This window comes from Syngnathus typhle, linkage group LG11 (assembly GCF_033458585.1).
Source record: "Syngnathus typhle isolate RoL2023-S1 ecotype Sweden linkage group LG11, RoL_Styp_1.0, whole genome shotgun sequence".
NCBI lineage: Eukaryota > Metazoa > Chordata > Actinopteri > Syngnathiformes > Syngnathidae > Syngnathus > Syngnathus typhle.
The window spans coordinates 245,414-266,289 of NC_083748.1; the positions used below are offsets into that span (position 1 = coordinate 245,414).

Consider the following 20,876-nt stretch of genomic DNA (forward strand, 5'->3'; position numbering starts at 1 on the left):
AGAGGGTAGCCTCCCTCCGCCTTCGGGTGGGGGGACGGGTCCTGACTGTTGTTTGTGTCTATGCACCAAACGGCAGTTCAGAGTACCCACCCTTTTTGGAGTCCCTGGAGGAGGTGCTGGAGAGCGCTCCTTCTGGGGACTCCATCGTTCTACTGGGTGACTTCAATGCTCACGTGGGCAATGACAGTGAGACCTGGAAGGGCGTGATTGGGAGGAATGGCCCCCCCGATCTGAACCCGAGCCGTGTTCTATTATTGGACTTCTGTGCTCGACACGGATTTTCTATAATGAACACCATGTTCAAGCATAAGGGTGTCCATGTGTGCACTTGGCACCAGGACACCCTAGGCCGCAGTTCGATGATCGACTTTGTAGTCGTGTCATCGGATTTGCGGCCGCATGTTTTGGACACTCGGGCGAAGAGAGGGGGGGAGCTGTCAACTGATCACCACCTGGTGGTGGGTTGGCTCCGATGGTGGGGGAAGATGCCGGTCCGACCTGGCAGACCCAAACGTTCTGTGAGGGTCTGCTGGGAAAGTCTGGCGGAATCCCCTGTCAGGAAGAGCTTCAACTCCCACCTCCGGCAGAACTTTTCCCAGGTCCCGGGGGAGGCGGGGGACATTGAGTCCGAGTGGACCTTGTTCCGCGCCTCCATTGTTGAGGGGGCCGACCGGAGCTGCGGCCGTAAGGTAAGGCCTGTCGTGGCGGCAATCCCCGAACCCGCTGGTGGACACCGGCGGTAAGGGATGCCGTCAAGCTGAAGAAGGAGTCATATCGGGCCGTTTTGGCCTGCGGGACTCCCGAGGCAGCTGACAGGTACCGGATGGCCAAGCGGAACGCGGCTTCGGCGGTTGCTGAGGCAAAAACTCGGGAGTGGGAGGAGTTTGGCGAGGCCATGGAGAATGACTTCCGGACGGCTTCGAGGAAATTCTGGTCCACCGTCCGGCGTCTCAGGTGGGGGAAGCAGTGCAACGTCAACACTGTTTACAGTGGAGATGGCGTGCTGCTGACCTCGACTCGGGACGTCGTGTGTCGGTGGGGAGAATACTTCGAAGACCTCCTCAATTCCACCGACACGCCTTCCATTGTGGAGGCAGGGCCTGGGGACTCTGAGGCGGACTCTCCAATCTCTGGGGTTGAAGTCACTGAAGTAGTTAAAAAACTCCTCGGTGGCAAGGCCCCGGGGGTGGATGAGATTCGCCCGGATTTCTTAAGGGCTCTGGATGTTGTGGGGCTGTCATGGCTGACACGTCTCTACAGCATCGCGTGGACATCGGGGACAGTGCCTCTGAATTGGCAGACTGGGGTGGTGGTTCCCCTCTTTAAGAAGGGGGACCGGAGGGTGTGTTCCAATTACAGGGGAATTACACTCCTCAGCCTCCCTGGTAAGGTCTAGTCAGGGGTGCTGGAGAGGAGGGTCCGTCGGGAGGCCGAACCTCGGATTCAGGAAGAACAGTGTGGCTTTCGTCCTGGCTGTGGAACAGTGGACCAGCTCTTCACCCTCAGCAAGATCCTCGAGGGTGCATGGGAGTTCGCCCAACCAGTCCACATGTGTTTTGTGGACTTGGAGAAGGCGTTCGACCGTGTCCCTCGGGAGGTCCTGTGGGGGGTGCTTCGGGAATACGGGGTACCGAGCCAACTGATAAGGGCAGTTTGGTCCCTGTATCACCGATGCCAGAGTTTGGTCCGCATTTCCGGCAGTAAGTCGGATTCGTTTCCAGTGAGGGTTGGACTCTGCCAAGGCTGCCCTTTGTCACCGATTCTGTTTATAATTTTTATGGACAGAATTTCTAGGCGCAGCCGAGGCATTGAGGGTGTCCGGTGGGATGCAGGAGGGATGACGTGGGAGGCAGGAGGGCTGGGGTGGGAGGCAGGAGGGCTGGGGTGGTAGGCAGAAGAGCTGGGGTGGCCCAGTGGAACAAGAACTGATATCAAAGTCCAAAAAGTCAAAGTCAGTCTGCTTTATTGTCAACGTCTTCACATGCCGAGACACACAAAGACATCGAAATGAGGTTTTCTCTATCCCACGGTGACAAGACATATTACACAATAGACATACAAGTAAACGACGCAATATAAAAAACAAGAAGGCACAAAGGAGTCTTTCTATCACATTGGTCCCAATTCATCCAAGCTCTCCACACAACATTCATATACCATTTTCAACTCAAGGTTCCTGATAGAACAATCCACCAATCCAAAAAACTCCACACAAAAAAACTGCTGGCAAATGAATCAGAATTTTCTCCTTGTTTTCAAATTCAAAGAACTCAATCTCTCAGATTTAGCTTGCATATAGAAGTTTGTATAATCTTACAACACAATCAATCAATAATTTCCATTAAGTGTAGCATACAATGTCTCTGTATTAGCATGAGAGGGGGGGGAAGCTTGACATGTTGAAAATTTGGCTTTTCCTCTGCCTCTTCCTCCACCCTTTGATTGGTACTGTTTTGCACGACGACACTCTTTTGACCAGTGTCCACGTTTCCCACAATTCCAACAGTTGTCAGAACCTGATGGGGGTTTTGAATTATATGGAGGCCCGCGACCTTGTTGGCCTCTACCTCTTCCTCTGGCCCGCTGGGACCAATGGAAGAAGACTGTTGTATCTTCATCTAGGTCATCATCATCATCGTTGCCTAGAGGAAATACATCAGAACTTTTGCCTCTTTTGATCACCTTTTCAGCATGTCTGGCCCATTGCATAGTTGTTGTCACACTTGCAACATCTACTTCCACCAAATGTTTCCTCACCCAGTTGCCGATTTCAGGGCGGAAGTTTGTAAGGAGCGCATTTTTAAGCTGTTGCTGATAAGCACTCTCAGCTGCATCATCGAATGGGATGCCACTATGCAGCCTGAATTCTTCTTCAAATCTTAAGCGAAAATCATCAGTATCTTCCCCAGGCTTCTGTTTAATTCCTGCCAAATGACCATAATTTGCTCGTCTTCGAAATATAGTTCTCACTCTTTGCACAAGATCATTCCATTGTGCTGCATACTCCCCTACCAATTGATTTCCCTCAACGGGATAGGGAAAGGGCCCTTGATTATTTCTACCTGTATAATGACCTCTAACCTTTGCCCAGTCTTTCCCCAAAGAAGACATTGCAGCTTCTCCTGCCTCATGCCCATTCAGTCTATAGGAATGTATGATTCCAGCCATGTCTTCTGCCCATTTATCTGGGTCTTCAGCAACAGGGGTAACCCCTTCAACTGCTTTTCTAGCCTCTTCCAAAGTCCATGGCCGAAAAACATACGTATGTGGAGGTTGGCCTTCCCCTACAATAGGGTTTGGCACCTGTATCATTGGGCACACATCAACATTGTCCAAATTTTGGGAAAATCTAGCAGCAGTGGTCAGACTTCTCGTTTGTACAGGACTTCTAGTAATGTGACCCTGACTTTTTTTTCTGTTATTTGGGGGAGGGTGCAGGTCTGTTAAACCTGGATACAAGTTTTGCATACGAGCGGAAGATCCCTCTTGCTCCGCATGAGCTGCATTTCCAGCTGCGGCTGGAGCCGTGGCCGGGACAGTGCGCCTGCGCACTGTGGCCTCATTGTCTTCCGGCCTGACAAACATAGTCGCAGCCTCATCACTTTTCAACTTTCTATCTTTTGTCTTTTGGATTTGTTCTCTTCTCTCTTGTGAAGCATTCAACAACATTCAACCGCGGCGACACATGGTAACTGGGTACAACGGACCCAGGCTAAACTACAAGGGACTCGGAGGAGGTTTGGCCCCTAGACGTGCGGCACGCAGGCCCACCGGTGTGTGGACACGCCCTGGTGCCCACGAACCAGCCCCCAACTATGGGTTAAATAGTACCACTGCCCAGTGGGCTCCTCGGGAGAGGAATGGGCTAAGGGAGTCAACCCCTACAGACAATCAATTTCCCCTTGGGTTGGTGTCAGGAAGGGCATCCGGCTGTAAAAAGTTTTTGCTCCAAAAATTCTCAGTATGGCTAGACAAACACAGGAGAGGCGGGGTACAGCCTTAAGTACTCCGTGGGCATTTTCATCAGCCTACGACAAAAAGAGTGATGGAAAAGGAGGCCAAACCCCAGGTAGATTATATGACGGCCCTCAGCCAGATGGACTGCGGGGAGGCCTGAACCGGAATAGAGAGGGGCAGGAGGCATGTGTTAGGGTGGCTACATGGAACATCGGCAGCATGTCTCACCGATCGGGGGAGGTGGCTGAGGCTCTACACAGGAGAAGGGTGGATGTCTGCTGTGTCCAGGAGTCGAGATGGAAGGGTGGAAGTGCAAGGATGCTGGGTGCAATCGGCAGAAGGTACAAGTTCTTCTGGCAAGGATGCAACGAAGGGACTGGTGGTGTTGGTGTACTTATTGCTGAAAAGTGGATAGATCAAGTGCTAACTATTAGCAGGGTAAATGAGCGGATCATCGTTGTGAAGTTGATCGTTGGGAAGCGTCTGACAAACATAATTTCAATCTATGCCCCTCAAGTTGGCAGAAGTCAGGACGAGAAGGATGCGTTCTGGGACAAGGCCATCATGGTGCTGTCAGGGATCTCCCAGAATGAGGTTATAATTCTGGGAGGTGATCTGAATGGACACGTGGGGAGGGAGTCAGATGGCTTTGAGGGGGCACATGGGGGACAGGGGTACGGCATGCGGAACGCAGAGGGAGAGAGGATCCTGGAGTTCGGCGACGCACTGGAGCTGGTGCTGTGCAATATGTTTTTCAAGAAGGACGAAGCCAAATTAGTAACATACAGTTCAGGTGGCTGCAAGAGCACAATAGTAAGCGTCTTTGGGTTCTTGAAAAGCGCTATACAAATATAATGAATTATTATTATTATTATTAATAGATTACATCATGGTCAGAAAGGAGGACCGCGTCCTGGTTAGGGATGTCAAGGCAATCCCCGGAGAAGAGTGTGTATCTCAGCATCGCCTAGTCATCGGGGACCTAACTCTGTGGATCAAGTATGTGGGGGCTAAGAAGTATCCTCCCAAGTTGAAGGTGTGGAAGCTACATAGCGGAGGGAATGAAAAACGAGTTTAGGGAGAAGATTGAGCATATAGCAGAAGAAGTGGAGGAGATGATGGAGTCGGGTGGTGTGGATGGCAAGTGGCAGGCAATAAAGAAGGCTCTGCTTGAAGCCACAGAGGAGGTGTGCGGATGGTCAAAGGGTAAAGCAAGACAAAGAGAGACATGGTGGTGGAATGACAGCGTCGAAAGAGCGGTGAATGAGAAGAGGAGGTGCCATAAAGTATGGACGAAATCTAAAAGGGAGGCAGACCGAGTGCAGTATGTAGAGGCAAGGAGGGCGTCATGGACAGCGGTGTGGGAGGCCCAAGAGACCAAGAGGAAAGAATTTGCAAGTGAATTGGAGAGTGAGAGAGGACAAAAGAGCTTCTTCAAGATAGCGAAGCAAATGGTTAAGGAGAGGCGTGATGTGACCGGTGCAAACTGTGTGAAGGACGAGGATGGCAACATTGTGACAGACAACAGAGAAGTGAAGGAAGTATGGCGGAGGTACATGGAGAAGCTGCTGAATGTGGAGAATGACTGGGATGGTGAGACAGGATGCGACGAAGTGGAGGGTGAATGTGACTTGATCACACGGACAGAAGTGGGAAAAGCCATGAAGGCCATGAAGGATGGAAAGGCAACTGGACCATCTGGAGTGGTGGCAGAGATGCTAAAGGCAGCGGGAGACGTCGGTGTGCAGTGGATGACCGACCTGTGTAACAGTGTCATCGCTGAGGGGCACGTTCCGGAGGAATGGACAAGAAGCGTCCTGGTGCCTCTATTCAAAGGGAAGGGGGACCCACTCGCATGTGGGTCATACAGGGCTATAAAGCTGCTGGAGCATGGAATGAAGTTATTAGAGAGGGTGTTGGAAAGGAGGGTGAGGACACGGGTAAAGGTGGACGAGATGCAGTATGGCTTCATGCCTGGTAAAGGTACAACAGATGCAATTTTTGTCATCCGACAGATGCAAGAGAAACATCAGGAGAAGAGGAAGAGGTTGTACTTTGCTTTTGTCGACCTGGAAAAAGCGTTCGACAGGGTGCCAAGGGAGGTGGTGAGGTGGGCCCTAAGGAAGTCGGGTGTGGAAGAGGGACTGGTAAAGGCTGTGATGGCTCTCTATTGCAGAGCCTGCACAACTGTTAGAACAGGAGTTGGTGACAGTAATGGGTTTGAAGTAAGGGTAGGGGTGCACCAGGGATCAGTGCTCAGCCCATTACTGTTTGCTATCGTGATGGATGTGGTATCAAGGGAAGTGAGGGGTGGACTACCATGGGAGCTGCTCTACGCGGATGACCTGGTATTGATGGCTCACAGCCGAGAAGACCTAGCTAGCAAGCTAGCGGCCTGGAAGACATGCCTGGAAGTGAAAGGAATGAAGGTGAATGCGGCAAAATCAAAGGTCATGGTCGGTGGTGCTGGCCTGGGAGTGATATTGCAGTCAGGAGCATGGCCATGTGGAGTTTGCGGGAAGGGAGTGCAAGCTAACTCTATCCGGTGCAAGGGTTGCCAGAGATGGGTACATCGAAGATGCAGCGGAGTAAAAGGCAGCCTACTAGCTGCAAGTGAGACCTTCCATTGCAAGCGGTGTAGGGGAGAAGTCGCCCAAGCAAACCCAGCTGAGCAAGAGGGGCTCGTGGCAGATGGGGAGGTGTACGAGGTGGTGGGCAGCTTCTGCTATCTTGGAGACATGATTAACGCTGATGGAGGGGTGGACCTAGCAGTGACCACAAGGGTGAGAAGCGGGTGGAAGAAATTCAGGGAACTCATGCCCTTTTTAACATCTAAGGCCCCATCCCTGAAGATGAGAGGCCAAGTGTACTCAGCCTGTGTTAGAGGTAGTATGACGTACGGAAGTGAGGCATGGGCCCTGAAAACAGAACACGAAGAAAAAACTAAACAGAGCAGAAATGAGAATGATCAGATGGATGTGTGGTGTTTCAATGAGGGAAGAAAAGAGCAGTGCAGAGCTGAGACAGAAGATGGAAGTGGAGGCCATAGTGGATGTGGTGAGGAGAGGCAGACTGCGATGGTATGGACATGTAGTGAGGAAGGACGAGAACGACTGAGTGAAGAAAGTTATGTCGTATAACGTAGAGGGAACAAGACCCAGTGGCCGACCTAAAAAGACCTGGCAGGTGACCGTGGCAGCCGACATGGAGGCACTCGGCATCAACCACGAGAAGGCCATATCGAGAACCCAGTCCAACCCAGCGGCGCCTGGAAAACGGACTTTAAACCGATGATGATGATGATTCTAGCACAAATCAATTCTTTCTCTTTACCTTTCTTTTTCAGTCCCTTTGACTTCTTATTTACACTCTCCTCCAAAACATCAACCACTATCTTCCACACTTCAACTTTCAACTTCCCTTCTACTCCATACTTTTTCATCCACTTCGGCATGTATTGCATACTATTAAGACATTTACTCGCCATGAACTTCTCATCTTCTTCAAGAGCTAGAGATTTACCGTTCTTATTTCCCATCTTAATTTGGTATTTTAGGTTTATACAATTTTTACAATTTTTACATTTTGTCTTTCTTTGAGGATCCTCAATGCAGGTTTAAATTGACCTTTCAACAATTACTAGCCTGTATTATTGCCGTGGATCAATGCTAGAACTGCTATGTAGTCAATTTATCCTACCAGTCACTCTCTCAACCACACAAATTTCTTATCCCTGCCTACGCGAAGTCCTCTTTTAAAAATAAAAGAGCTGCTTCATCCGGATGGGGGACTCTACAACACCCCTTCCTTCCCTGGGAACTGAAGACAACTGTCCAGTTACCCAGCCCTGCCAACGCGAAGTTGTCCCCTTAGAACAGTGGTTGTCAAATGAGGGTACACGGAGGTACGTGAGATTTTACAAAAATATATAAAACAGTTTGAAAACCACTGCTCCAGAAGAGCCACTTCATCCGGAGGGGGACTCTACAACACCCCCTCCTTCCACAAGACTTCTTATCTTCTGTCTTGCCTATTTTTATTCCTGTGCACTTTTACTTTTACGCGTTTCACAACCACACAATTTTTAACTTACCTGACCCCTGGTCCGTTGCATTGCCGGAACCCGTCAATCCACCTCTGGCAGACGAAGGCAGACCTAAGATGCTGGCCCAGCGAAGAAATTCTCTTCCCAGGACTTTCTTTTCCAGGTCCCCCTAAAGGACGCTTGCTTGTCGACAATGCAGCACGTCCTCCTCCGTCAGCCAGATGGCGGGTATGAGGGTCGCGGGTTTCGGCACCAAAATGTTAGGGTGGTGCTCACTCTAACTTATTTTGCAAGAACCACACAGGAGTCAAGCACGTCATTTTAGACACCTGCAGGCGGAGAGTTCACTCGTCGCTGTGCTTACAGCAATGGTCGAATGAAGTCTGACTCAGGCCTTTTCAGGTGCACATTTATTGAGAGAAACAGAGTGGGGTTGAAAGTGGGGGTGTGGGAACACAGGATGGGGTGAAGTCGGTCCCCTGCTGATCATAGCATAGCAGGGGACCTTTTACGACGTTCTGTAAACAAAGCAACTTTGATTGCTTCCTCTGCAGCTAGTCAATAAGTTGTAAAGATCTTAGCACTTTGGTCTACTACTTTTGTTAAGACAGGACAAGCTGGTTAAATTACCGTTTTTTTCCGTGTATAGTGCGCCCCCATGTATAGTACGCACCCCTAAAAATGGCATGCTGATGCTGGAAAAAAGCTTGTACCCATGTATAATACGCACCCAATTTTTATGAATTTTTTTAAAAAAAAATTTAAATTTTTTTTTTTTTTTTTTTTTTTAAGTCCCAATGATCGTCACACACGCAGGGAGGCAATGGGTCCCATTTTTATAGTCTTTGGTATGGTCTTAACTAGGCTGGATGTAATTTTTTTTGTTGGCGTTGATTTCTCCGACTGCCCGTAAACGCACCACCGCGCTCCGTGCGCGCACGGGACAGCAAACGAGCAGGTGATCGAGCAAGCGTCTGATACGAGAGCATTGCGGTCGCATGGAGCGTGTTTGATTTTAGGACAATAAATTAGTCAAATTTTGCGCACTATACACGGAAAAAAACGGTATTACAGGTTACATTCCAACATAATCATACGATAAAGATATTCTGTAAACCCTAACAGTCTTCAAAGTCAAAAAGTCAAAGTCAGCTTTATTGTCAATCTCTTCACATGTCAAGACACACAAAGAAACCAAAATTACGTTTTCTCTATCCCACGGTGACGAGACATATTACACGATAGACATACAAGTAAACGACACAATATAAAAACAAGAAGGCACAAACAATAAATAATAAGAATGATAAATAAATAATAAATAAACAGCGCGAATGTGCTTGCGCTATTCTATGTGCGCGATGTTATCCATTCACCGTTTGCTTCCCGGACTCGGATGTTGTTTTAGCGATCAGCGAACGGCGTGGGTGATGTTCGATTTCTTTTCCTGTGGGCGCGCGCCCCTACTGGAAAAATTCCTGATGGATCCATTCCTTCAGCCACTGTGTGATAGCATTAACATCATGCTTCTCTGACAGCATCTGCACGACTGGGACACTGGAGCTGGTATGCCCTGTCATAACACCCTGATACAGGAAGATACGCCCAGACATGCCATTCGGCCTCATCAGTTTTTTAACTATTGAGCCACTTGCATCAACAATAATATTGGGTGAGATTTCTTTAAGCTCTTGTACACATGCATTTGTGTTTGACTCCAATAGTGACAGAAAAACTTGATGCTGTCACTGTGAGGTATTTCAACATCTGCAATGATAAAATTGGATTTTTGTCACCTAATGCCAAATAATTTTTCTCTTGCTTTGCCTTGCGCAGGGTCTCCGAAGTCCATCAGTTTATTTGCCTGTGATGCTCGCCATACATGTGGTTCCATCCTGCCCTCACAAAGTTCCTTGGCTACCTGCACACGCAACTGTCCAGATAGAAACTGCTTTGAGCTACCAGTGTGTAGGGAGTCATCACTGTTCTTAATGAAACAGTTCAATATTATTGGACTGTTAATTTCTGGCTCTCCGCCACAATTAATGTTGACAAGACCATGACACTCCTTGCAGTATCCTCTGATTTTGATATAATTATCTGAGACCAATGGATAGACCTCGGCTCTTTTAAAAACAAATGTGCAAGGAATTTTGACTGTTTTCCAGATTTGTTCATTTATGATGTGGGTCCAGGTGCCAAGCTTCAAAATTGTATACCGTTTTTTTCCGTGTATAATGCGCAAAATTTAACTAATTTATTGTCCTAGAATCTGGGGTGCGCATTATACATGGGTACAAAAAATTAAAAAATGTTTATTTTTTTTTTTTAAAGAAAGTCATGGTACAACAAAACCAACAACAGGACTGACCGACAAAGTCGTGGAACAAAAAGACAGGGTGACATTACCAAAGACAGGAACAGAAACCACATCATGACAGTAACACATGCAATGATCCGACGGTGAGCGAGGGGCAGACAGGACTTAAATACAAAACACGTTACATCGATTGAGGTGACACAGGAAGAGAGGGGCGACGCAAACAGAAACTATGGCAACCTAGACACATAGCAAAACTGGGGACGAGACATGACAAATCTCCCCCGAAATAAAACTTGAAATCACCTTTCTTCTTGTTTGTTGTCAATCGCGCATCGCATTCAGCCATCCTGCCCAACACACTTAGTAAAATTCATAATTGACGACACATCGTTTGATGCGATGGTGCAATCCTTGATGGTGTGTTATTGTCAAATATTGTTTGTTTTTTAATCTCCATCGCGGACCGGACGTCATACGGAGGCCGCCATTACAGATGCGCAGAACGGATGCGCAAGACACGTCAGCTATATAAAGAGCGAGAGTTCAGTTCTCCACCTATTAGTTTCAATTCACAGTTTAATTAGCAGTTTCAATCAGCAAATAACAAAATGCGTATTACAGGTAATATTTTATTTCACAACACTTTGCCTTGTTCCTTTCGTCTCTGCTGTTCACTTCAAACACGCTCCATACGACCGCAATGCTCTCGTATCAGACGCTTGCTCGATCACCTGCTCGTTTGCTGTCTGTCACAATGTACTCTACACAAATCCGAAACATTTGTTGCGGCTCCGAGTCACGACGAGGGGCAAGTTTTGGTTTCCAAGGGTGTTTTTATTCCTCTTCAACGTCTCTCCCATACAGAGCCGCCTTTTTCACGTCCGCACGCCTTTTTCACATGCGCGCACGGAGCGCGGTGGTGCGTTTAGGGGCAGTCGGAGAAATCAACACCAACAAAAAAAATTACATCCAGCCTAGTTAAGACCATCCCAAAGACTATAAAAATGGGAGCCATTGCCTCCCTGCGTGTGTGACGATCATTGGGACTTAAAAGAAATAAAATAAAAGTAAAATAAAATAAAAAATTTTTTTTAAAAATCATAAAAATTTGGTGCGTATTATACATGGGTACAGGCTTTTTTCCAGCATCAGCATGCCATTTTTAGGGTGCGTATTATCCATGGGGGCGCACTATACACGGAAAAAAACGGTATTGATTTATGTATTGGTCTCTTCTTGTCATGTTGTGACAGAATGTGGGTTGAATAAATACCAAAAGAACAATAGTGTGTTTGTACCGTGCTCTGGTCATTTCGTCAAAGAAGGGATAATAGTCCTCTTCTCTTCTTGACTGACAATGAATGTGATAGTTTAATACAATCAGCAAATAACAAAATGCGTATTACAGGTAATGTTTCATTTCACAACACTTTGCCTTGTTCCTTTCGTCTCCGCTGTTCACTTCAAACACGCTCCATACGACCGCAATGCTCTCGTATCAGACGCTTGCTCGATCACCTGCTCGTTTGCTGTCACAATGTACCCTACACAAATCCGAAACATTTGTTGCGGCTCCGAGTCACGACGAGGGGCAAGTTTTGGTTTCCAAGAGTGTTTTTGTCAGGTTTATTTCGCTGACTGAATAAGTGAATAGAAGAGCAACAGCAAACAAACCACAATTGAGACAGAATATTAAGTCTTTTCTCGCGAGGAGTGCAGTACAGATAGCTTGAGACAATCTCTACACACACTAAAAATCTGTAGGCACTCCCGCTCTTTTTATTTGGATTTGCCCTACCCACAGTGTGAGACACTAGATGTTTACATACTGATAAGAACATCTGGGAAGAGGAGTTTGAGTGGACTGGATACAAAAGAAAAAACCTTTGACCTCTAGTTAAAACATAGCAAGGGAAGTTTTACGACATTGTGTAGGATGCAACAAGCTAAGTTATTTATTACTGGTTATATACATTCCAACCTAATCCTACGATAAAGATAGTTAGGAAAACCCTGACTTTAATGGTCACTTGGAGGTTCATCTGGGGTGCAGGACAGCAATGAGGCATGTTGTCTAACAAAGTGGTCTTTGTTAGAAAGGAACTGTCCTTCTGTGGTACATCATAAAAACAGCAAGGCCAAACAGCAAGCATATATTGCAGTAATATTGCAGTAAGGCATTGATTAGAGAACGCATGATAACATATATATACATTTTTCTAACAGTTTTTATTCCTCTTCAACGTCTCTCCCATACAGAGCCGCCTTTTTCACGTCCGCACGCCTTTTTCACATGTCCACAACTGATCGCGGTGGTGCCTTTATGGGCAGTCGGAGAAATCAAAGCCAACAACCCTGCTTCAAATATTCAAACATTCTCTGAGAAACTCACACTTTCCCTGCTTCGCCCGCAGCCACAGCACCCCTCGTGCGAGGGGGGGGCGCAGCATCAATGTTGATTGGTCACAGGCTGGCCATTTCCTGCAACAACCATGATGCTGGCCCACCACCCACACGAGCATAGCAATGGCCCACGCGGACAGCCCCGCGACAACGTGCGAGCGCAGGCACGCTTATCAGTTTCACCTTCTCAAAGGGCAGGCCAACTTTGCTGTTGCACCCTTCATCATTATCACATTCGACATCTTTCACTGTCTTCTACACAACATTTGCTGTCTCTTATTCTCGTCCTATCAAGCCACCGTTCTAGTCACTTCCTGCTACACACGTCTTATTTTCTCTACTGCCACACACTGCTCATCTCAGTTTCTCCAACCAACTTAAACACATCATCGTCCACTTCTCAATTTCCCTATTATCGCTTCAACAGCCCCCTGAACATTCTCCATTACTGATTTCTTCCATAGGACACACATCTCACTCGCACTCATACACACACACATTCATGAGGATCCTCTGCGCGCACACGCACACACACACCAGCACAAAAGGATGACGCACAACTAGGGGTGTAAATCGCGGGTTTTGTCACGATACGATATCATATCGATACAAAAAACTACGATACGATGTTTGCCGATATCTTAAAGCCTGCTGCGATTCATTCACGATATATCGCGATATAGTGCTCTATGATCGATATAGATTTTTTTTAAATAAAAAATATAGAACAATATCCTGATTTATAACAATTCATACGCAAAATCAAGAAGGTACATCAAACTCTTTATTTAGGAAATTACAAGAGTATTGTGTTAGGGTGGTGCTCATTAACTTATTTTGCAAGAACCACACTGGAGTCAAGTTAGTCATTTTAGACACCTGCAGGCGGAGAGTTCACTCGTCGCTGTGCTTACAGCGATGGTCGAATGAAGTCTGACTCAGGCCTCGTCAGGTGCTTATTTATTGAGAGAAACAGAGTGGGGTTGAAAGTGGGGGGGGGGGGGGGTGAACACCCAGGATAAGGTGAAGACGGTCCCCTGCTGATCAAAGCATAGCAGGGGACCTTTTACGACGTTCTGTAAACAAAGCAACTTTGATTGCTTCCTCTGCAGCTAGTCAATAAGTTGAAAAGATCTTACCACTTTGGTCAACTACTTTTGTCTAGACAGGACAAGCTAGTTAAATTATTACAGGTTACATTCCAACATTATCATACGATGAAGATATTCTGCAAACCCTAACATATCCCTCCTGTTTTATCATATGATTATGTCAAACCCGAACAATCAAACATAAGTAAGAAAATACAATGAAAGCAATAACTTCCAGTGAAGATGAGGTTTTTCCTCAATACTCCAGTCCAAATTGTGTGTGTAATTTTAAAAACCTGCGGCCAGATTAAATGCAGGAAAAGAGTTACACGGTCCCTTAGGCGACCAGAATGTTATCAATCAAGATAGAAATTGCTCGCGATTGTTCAGCCGTTGGGGGCTTGGCACGCCCACTGGTGGAGGGTGAGCACGATTCTCACCCCCTTCGCAGATCTGCTCCGTCCGGGGAGAACTTAGAAATATCTGCTGCGTGGTCGTTGTCATGGGAAAAACGGTATTCTCTTTTTTGGGTTCGACAGTTCTTATCTTTGTATTCAGCCTTTTCCGGAATAAATTCCATCCACTTGTCAAAAGGAATATGAAGCTGAAATGACCGTTCAGGGCCTGATTCCGAGCTCGCTTCACTGCTAGTTTCAGAATCAGTTTCATCATGACTGAATCCCAGAGCTGACCAGATATTGTGTCTGTTTGTTTTTACAATGGTGTACAGAGCCTTTGCAGACATCTTCTTTTCCAACTGGTCACTCAGATCTGTCCACACAGTAGCGCTTGGAGTGGCTACATTACCATTTTCAAGTATGGCCTCTTTTGATGAGCAGAGAACTGCAACAATTAAATCATTGTCTACTAGGGGTGTAACGATACATCGATACACATCGATTAATCGATATAATGCTCCACGATTTATTGGCATCGATGCTAAAGGTAAACATCGATTTATATCGCCGTGTTTGACCTCGGACATTAGACGCGACTTTATTTTGAAATCCAGTTCATTGTTGCTTGCTTCCTTTTTCCGGGAGCAGGGAGCAGTGCGCGGCATTGTTTTGTGAGCAGAGCAGGAACGTGAAAGGGGAGTCGACAACTAGTACGCGGCTCCTGGGCTGGTGCTATGGCTAGTGTCCAAAAAGACGAGGAAATTTGCTCCCCTTTAGGCTTCAAGTCATTCGTTTGGAAACACTTTGGATTCCAAAGAAAAGATGGCTCAACGGACAAGACACGTGTAGTTTGTAAATCCTGCCATGCGGTGATCAAATATTCAGGGAGCACAAATCTCGCCGCACATTTAAAGGAAAAACACGACATCAAAGTTCAGTATTAAAACAAGCACTTTATATACTACAATACTCTTGTCATTTCCTAAATAAAGAGTTTGCAGTACCTTGTTGATTTTGCGTATAAATCAGGATATTGTTCTATATTTTATTATTTAAAAAAAAAATGATCGTAGAGCACTATATCGTGAATGAATCGCTGCAGGCTTTAAGATATCGGCAAATATCGTATCGTAGTTCTTTGTATCGATATATCGTATCGTGACAAAACCCGCGATTTACACCCCTAATAACTGTAGCTAGTGTGCACTTTACTCAAAATGGCAGAAAAAAAGATTCAGCATAAACAGTAAAACGTGTAGCACAAAAACCCTATTTTTGCAGAATCCCCTCACACGCAGCACAGTCACCAAAGGGTGGCTTTGGGTCGCTCACACTGCTGGGAAGTGAGAGGAATGTGTTATACTGAAATCCCTGCTCAAATGAACTACCTGTACACACTTAAAAGCAATTAAAGCCAAAAGGAAGTATAAAAAAAAACCCTCAAGAATTGAAAAAAATGTTGTGACTTTGTAGTATTACAAATAGAGCGGTTAAAAAAAGCTTGCTTCTTGGGCCACATTTCTCGTGCTCGTCACAACATAATTGTTCTGTGGGAGTTGTGCCGGCAAACAAGCAGAGAAGCTTCTAAATGACGTGATGTCTCAGCCCAAACACGCAATGACTTCAAAACTTCCAATGATTGTAGGGCTCCTGATGTCACGTAACGACTTCGAATGTGTTTGAAGAAACAAACAAAAGCTCAATGTTGAGGAGGCTGGCCGCGCTCATTTTGTGCAAGTCACAGGTCCCAATCTCGTGCATATTTTCCGAAGTGTTTCTTGAGCTCTTCGACGATGAGTAGAAGAATGGGCTTCAAACGAGCTGGAACTTGCTTTGCTTCAAATTGTGCCCGAACCGACTTGTGGCTTTGGGGCTTCAGTGCAAGTAACGTGCGCGACATCGAGTGCAAGACAAAAGTCTAAGCCACTTCGGTCACTCAAGAAGACCTTCACACACTTTTCTTATCTTTACGCAATAAATGTTCAATTAAATGTGATACCAATCAGTGAAGTAATTGCAGAAAATTGTGTGATGTAATTTAAATTGACAAATCTTTCCTGAAAACTGCCTTTTTTTTTTTCAAAATGAAATGGCTGGTTTCATAATTCATAATGTGTACCGGTTTGTTCCGTAACATGTCGAAAAATGTTGCTCATTGGTTTCCAAAGAGAGGCCAATACTTGGATATTTACTCTTCAGAAGCTGCACTTCAGAGCAGTTTCAAATTCAAAAAATTATCGAAACAATTCAGCTGTGATAAAAATTAATCCCCAATGAATTGGATCATTGGTTAGTTGTTGATTCATGGTTGCGGGTCGACATGGATTGAGCGCAAGTGTGGTCTAATGATGTCACTTCCAGTCAGATGGCGGCAGTGGTGCTGTTGTACTTGCTGTTGGTGAGGATTAGCGAAGCAGCACCGACCCACGATGAGGTAGTCAACCTTCCCGGGATTCCCAAGCAGCCGGGCTTCCGGCACTTCTCGGGCTACCTCAGTGTGGCGGGCGGCAAGCATCTGCACTACTGGTGAGCGCACGCGCACGACGAGGGTAGGCACGCCGCATGCTCAGCCGACGACTTACTTCCGGCAGGTTCGTCGAGTCTCAGAACTTTCCGGCGTCCGACCCGGTCGTGCTTTGGCTCAACGGCGGTCCCGGCTGCAGCTCGCTGGACGGGTTGCTGACGGAGCACGGACCCTTCCTGGTAGGTGGCCAATTTTAACTTGGGAATGTTTCCACGTGCCGGCCGTCGCTTGAGCAAGCAATCTTTTCGTCTTGAGTGGTGTGATAGACTGGAGCCAGGTACTACGTGATATTTGAACGGGCTGTTAATGACCCTTCTGACGTGTAACATGGACGTCCTGCGGCTTGTTGTGTAGGTGGAGGATGACGGCGCCACTCTGAGAGAAAACACACAATCCTGGAACAAGGTCACGACCCTTCTTGCACGTCTGGCTCGGCTTGGTTTGCGTCCTCCCTAGTCCCTCTCCAGAAAACGTTACAATTGTCATCCTTTCTTTACACGTCGCTCCCCCTCTGATCTATTTCGCGCTTTTTAATTTGGCTGGCTTTGCCGATTGTTTTTGTTTTTTCTACCCATGACCACAATCCAGCTTAAGACAAAGATAAAGACAAATCTGGAATCTGTCGATTTTGTTGTGTTGCTGTTGCTTTCAGATCGCCAACATGCTGTACCTGGAGTCTCCGGCGGGGGTGGGCTTCTCCTACTCTGATGATGGCACCTACGCCACCAATGACACGGAGGTGTGTGTGTGTGGGGGATGCTCACCACAGGCCGCCTGCATGCCTCCCGCCGGTCCTGGTGACTTGCTGATGGCTGTCGTTTTTCCGGTTCTGCCTGTCTCAGGTCTCCATGCTCAACTACTTGGCGCTGAAAGAGTTCTTCCGTCTTTTCCCCGAGCTGAGCACCAACCCGCTTTTCCTGATGGGAGAAAGCTACGGCGGCATTTACGTGCCCACGTTGGCCGAGAGAGTCATGGAGGACGCTGCTCTCAACCTTCAGGTGAGGTCGCCGCCGATTGACGGGCTCTGCTTTCAGCACCTGGGAAAGCTTGTCTGAAGACAGATGGCTCTGGGAAGCGCGAGCGGAACTTCTCCACCCTTTTGCCGGTGCACACCAGGGCATGGCGGTGGGCAATGGAATGTCGAGCTACAAGCTGAACGACAACTCACTAGTATACTTTGCGTACTACCACGGCCTGCTGGGAAGCCATCTGTGGAGCCGCCTGCAGGCGTGGTGCTGCCGCCGAGGCAGATGCGACTTCCACCGAAATCCCGACGTTAACTGCTCGGCTGCCGTGAGTCCGGCCGCAAAGGTCCGGCCAAGACGCCGCAGCTGGCGTGACGCCTCTTTGCTTTGCTCACAGCTGGTTGAGGTTCAGGACATCATCTACGGCTCGGGGCTCAACATGTACAACCTCTACGCGCCTTGTCCGGGGGGCGCTGCCCACAGGTTCAGGTCAGATGGCCGCCGACCCGGCTTGCTCAATGTCAGCATTTGCGCCTCTGATTGCAACTGCCATTCCTGATCGGACCCTTGCCTCTTTTCAGTGCGGAGCGAGGCACTTCATTCCAGTTCATTGTTGCTTGCTTCCTCTTTCCGGGAGTAGTGCGCCCGGCGTTGTTGTGTTGTGAGCAGAGCAGGCACGTGAAAGGGGAGTCGACAACTAGTACGCTGCTCCTGGGCTGGTGCTATGGCTAGTGTCCACAAAGACGAGGAAATTTGCTCCCCTTTAGGCTTCAAGTCATTCGTTTGGAAGCACTTTGGATTCCAAAGAAAAGATGGCTCAACGGACAAGACACGTGCAGTTTGTAAATCCTCCCATGCGGTGATCAAATATACAGGGAGCACAAATCTCGCCGCACATTTAAAGAAAAAACACGACATCAAAGTTCAGTGTTAAAGTAAGCAATTTGTATACTACAATACTCTTGTAATTTCCCAAATAAAGAGTTTGCAGTACCTTGTTGATTTTGCGTATGAATTGTTATAAATCAGGATATTGTTCTATATTTTTTATTTAAAAAAAAAAAAAAAACGATCGTAGAGCACTATATCGCGATATATCGTGAATGAATCGCAGCAGGCTTTAAGATATCGGCAAATATCGTATCGTAGTTCTCTATATCGATATTATATCGTATCGTGACAAAACCCGCGATTTACACCCCTATTGTCTACTGCTGGTTGTTTGGGCATCTAATTGAAGGACAAATAAATATAATCAGGATTCATTGCTTGAATACCGTTTTTTTCCGTGTATAATGCGCCCCCATGTATAATACGCACCCTAAAAATGGCATGTTGATGCTGGAAAAAAGCCTGTACCCATGTATAATACGCACGCATTTTATTTTATTTTTTTAAAGTCCCAATGATCGTCACACACGCAGGGAGGCAATGGGTCCCATTTTTATAGTCTTTGGTATGGTCTTAACTAGCCTGGATGTATTTTTTTCTGTTGCCGTTGATTTCTCCGACTGCCCGTAAAGGCACCACCGCGATCAGATGAAAAGAGAGGAAAGTGACGTGCAGACATGTGAAAAAGGCAGCTCTGTATGGGAGAGACGTTGAAGAGGAATAAAAACACCCTTGGAAACCAAAACTTGCCCCTCGTCGTGACTCGGAGCCGCAACAAATGTTTCGGATTTGTGTAGGGTACATTGTGACAGCAAACGAGCAGGTGATCGAGCAAACGTCTGATACGAGAGCATTGCGTTCGTATGGAGCGTGTTTGAAGTGAACAGCAGAGAAGAAAGGAACAAGGCAAAGTGTTGTGAAATAAAATATTACCTGTAATACGCATTTTGTTATTTGCTGATTGAAACTGCTAATTAAACTGTGAATTGAAACTGATGGGAAGAAAACTGATTTCTCACTATATAGCTGACGTGTCTTGCGCATCCGTTCTGCGCATCTGTAATGGCGGTCTCCGTATGATATCCGGTTTGCGATGGAGATTAAAAACCAAACAATGTTTGACAATAACACACCATCAAGGATTGCACCATCGCATCAAACGATGTGTCGTCAATTGTGAATTTTACTGACTAAGTGTGTTGGGCAGGATGGCTGAATGCGATGCGCGATTGACAACAAACAAGAAGAAAGGTGATTTCAAGTTTTATTTCGAGGGAGATTTGTCATGTCTCGTCCCCAGTTTTGCTTTGTGTCTAGGTTGCCATAGTTTCTGTTCGCGTCGCCCCTCCCTTCCTGTGTCACCTCAATCAATGTAACGTGTTTTGTATTTAAGTCCTGTCTGCCCCTCGCTCACCGTCGGATGGATCTGATGTGCTCCATGACAAGCGGCTCAAAGCCTTACGGGTGTTGATAGCGGCAAGCGCCCTCCTCACGCTATCGGCAGAGAAGCACAGGGGCTGCTCGTGTGGAGGGGGAGGGGTTGTCAGCGGGAAAGTGCTGTTCTGAGCGTCGAAGCGAGCAAAGAAGCGGTTCAGATCGTTGACCAGACGGATGTCGCCCTCACAGCTCTGCGGCGCGGGCTTGTAGTCCGTGATGGTCTGAATGCCCTGCCATAGGCTCCGTGCGTCCCTGCTGTTCTTGAAGTGGGCGGCAAGAGAACGCCCTTTTCGCTTCCTTGATGCCCCGGGACAGGTCGGCCCTCGCTGTTCTCAAGCCAGCCTCATCCCCCGCTCTGAAGGCTTTGTCCCTGGCCCGTCAGCCATGGGTTCCAGTTAGCCTGAGTGACGATGAATTTTGTGTCGGTCACATTCAAAGTTCAAAGTCAGCTTTACATCATCAATGCACTTCGTGATGTAAGAGGAAACAGTCAGTATACTCCTCTATGTCCGTCCGATCGCTGCAAGTGGCCGCCTGCTTAAACATTTCCCAGTCAGTAGTGCCAAAGCAGTCTCAAAGCGCATCAGAGGCACTCTCAGGCCACACTCTTACCCGCTTGCGAACCGGTCTGGATGCTTTCACCATTTGTCTGTATGCGGGCAAAAGCACAACAGTGATATGGTCAGAAAGTCCAAGATGGGGGAGGGGGGCGGCTTTGAAAGCTCCTTTATCTGTAGAGTAGACCAGGTCCAGGAAGCTGTCACCACGTGTTGGAAAATTAACATGCTGGTGAAGCCTCAGAAAAACAGACTTCAGGTTAGCATGATTAAAATCCCCAGTGA

General features: G+C 47.2%; 1 protein-coding gene across 1 annotated transcript; it reads left to right on the top strand.

Annotated features, from left to right (window-relative positions):
• The first annotated feature begins 15,688 nt into the window (after positions 1-15,688).
• Positions 15,689-18,699, top strand: LOC133161838 (lysosomal protective protein-like). Its single transcript, XM_061290512.1, has 8 exons — positions 15,689-16,743; positions 16,809-16,920; positions 17,096-17,146; positions 17,394-17,480; positions 17,584-17,739; positions 17,858-18,034; positions 18,104-18,195; positions 18,288-18,699. The coding sequence occupies exons 1-8, from the start codon at positions 16,583-16,585 to the stop codon at positions 18,436-18,438; spliced, it is 987 nt and encodes a 328-aa protein (XP_061146496.1). The 5' UTR covers positions 15,689-16,582; the 3' UTR covers positions 18,439-18,699.
• Positions 18,700-20,876: the final 2,177 nt, after the last annotated feature.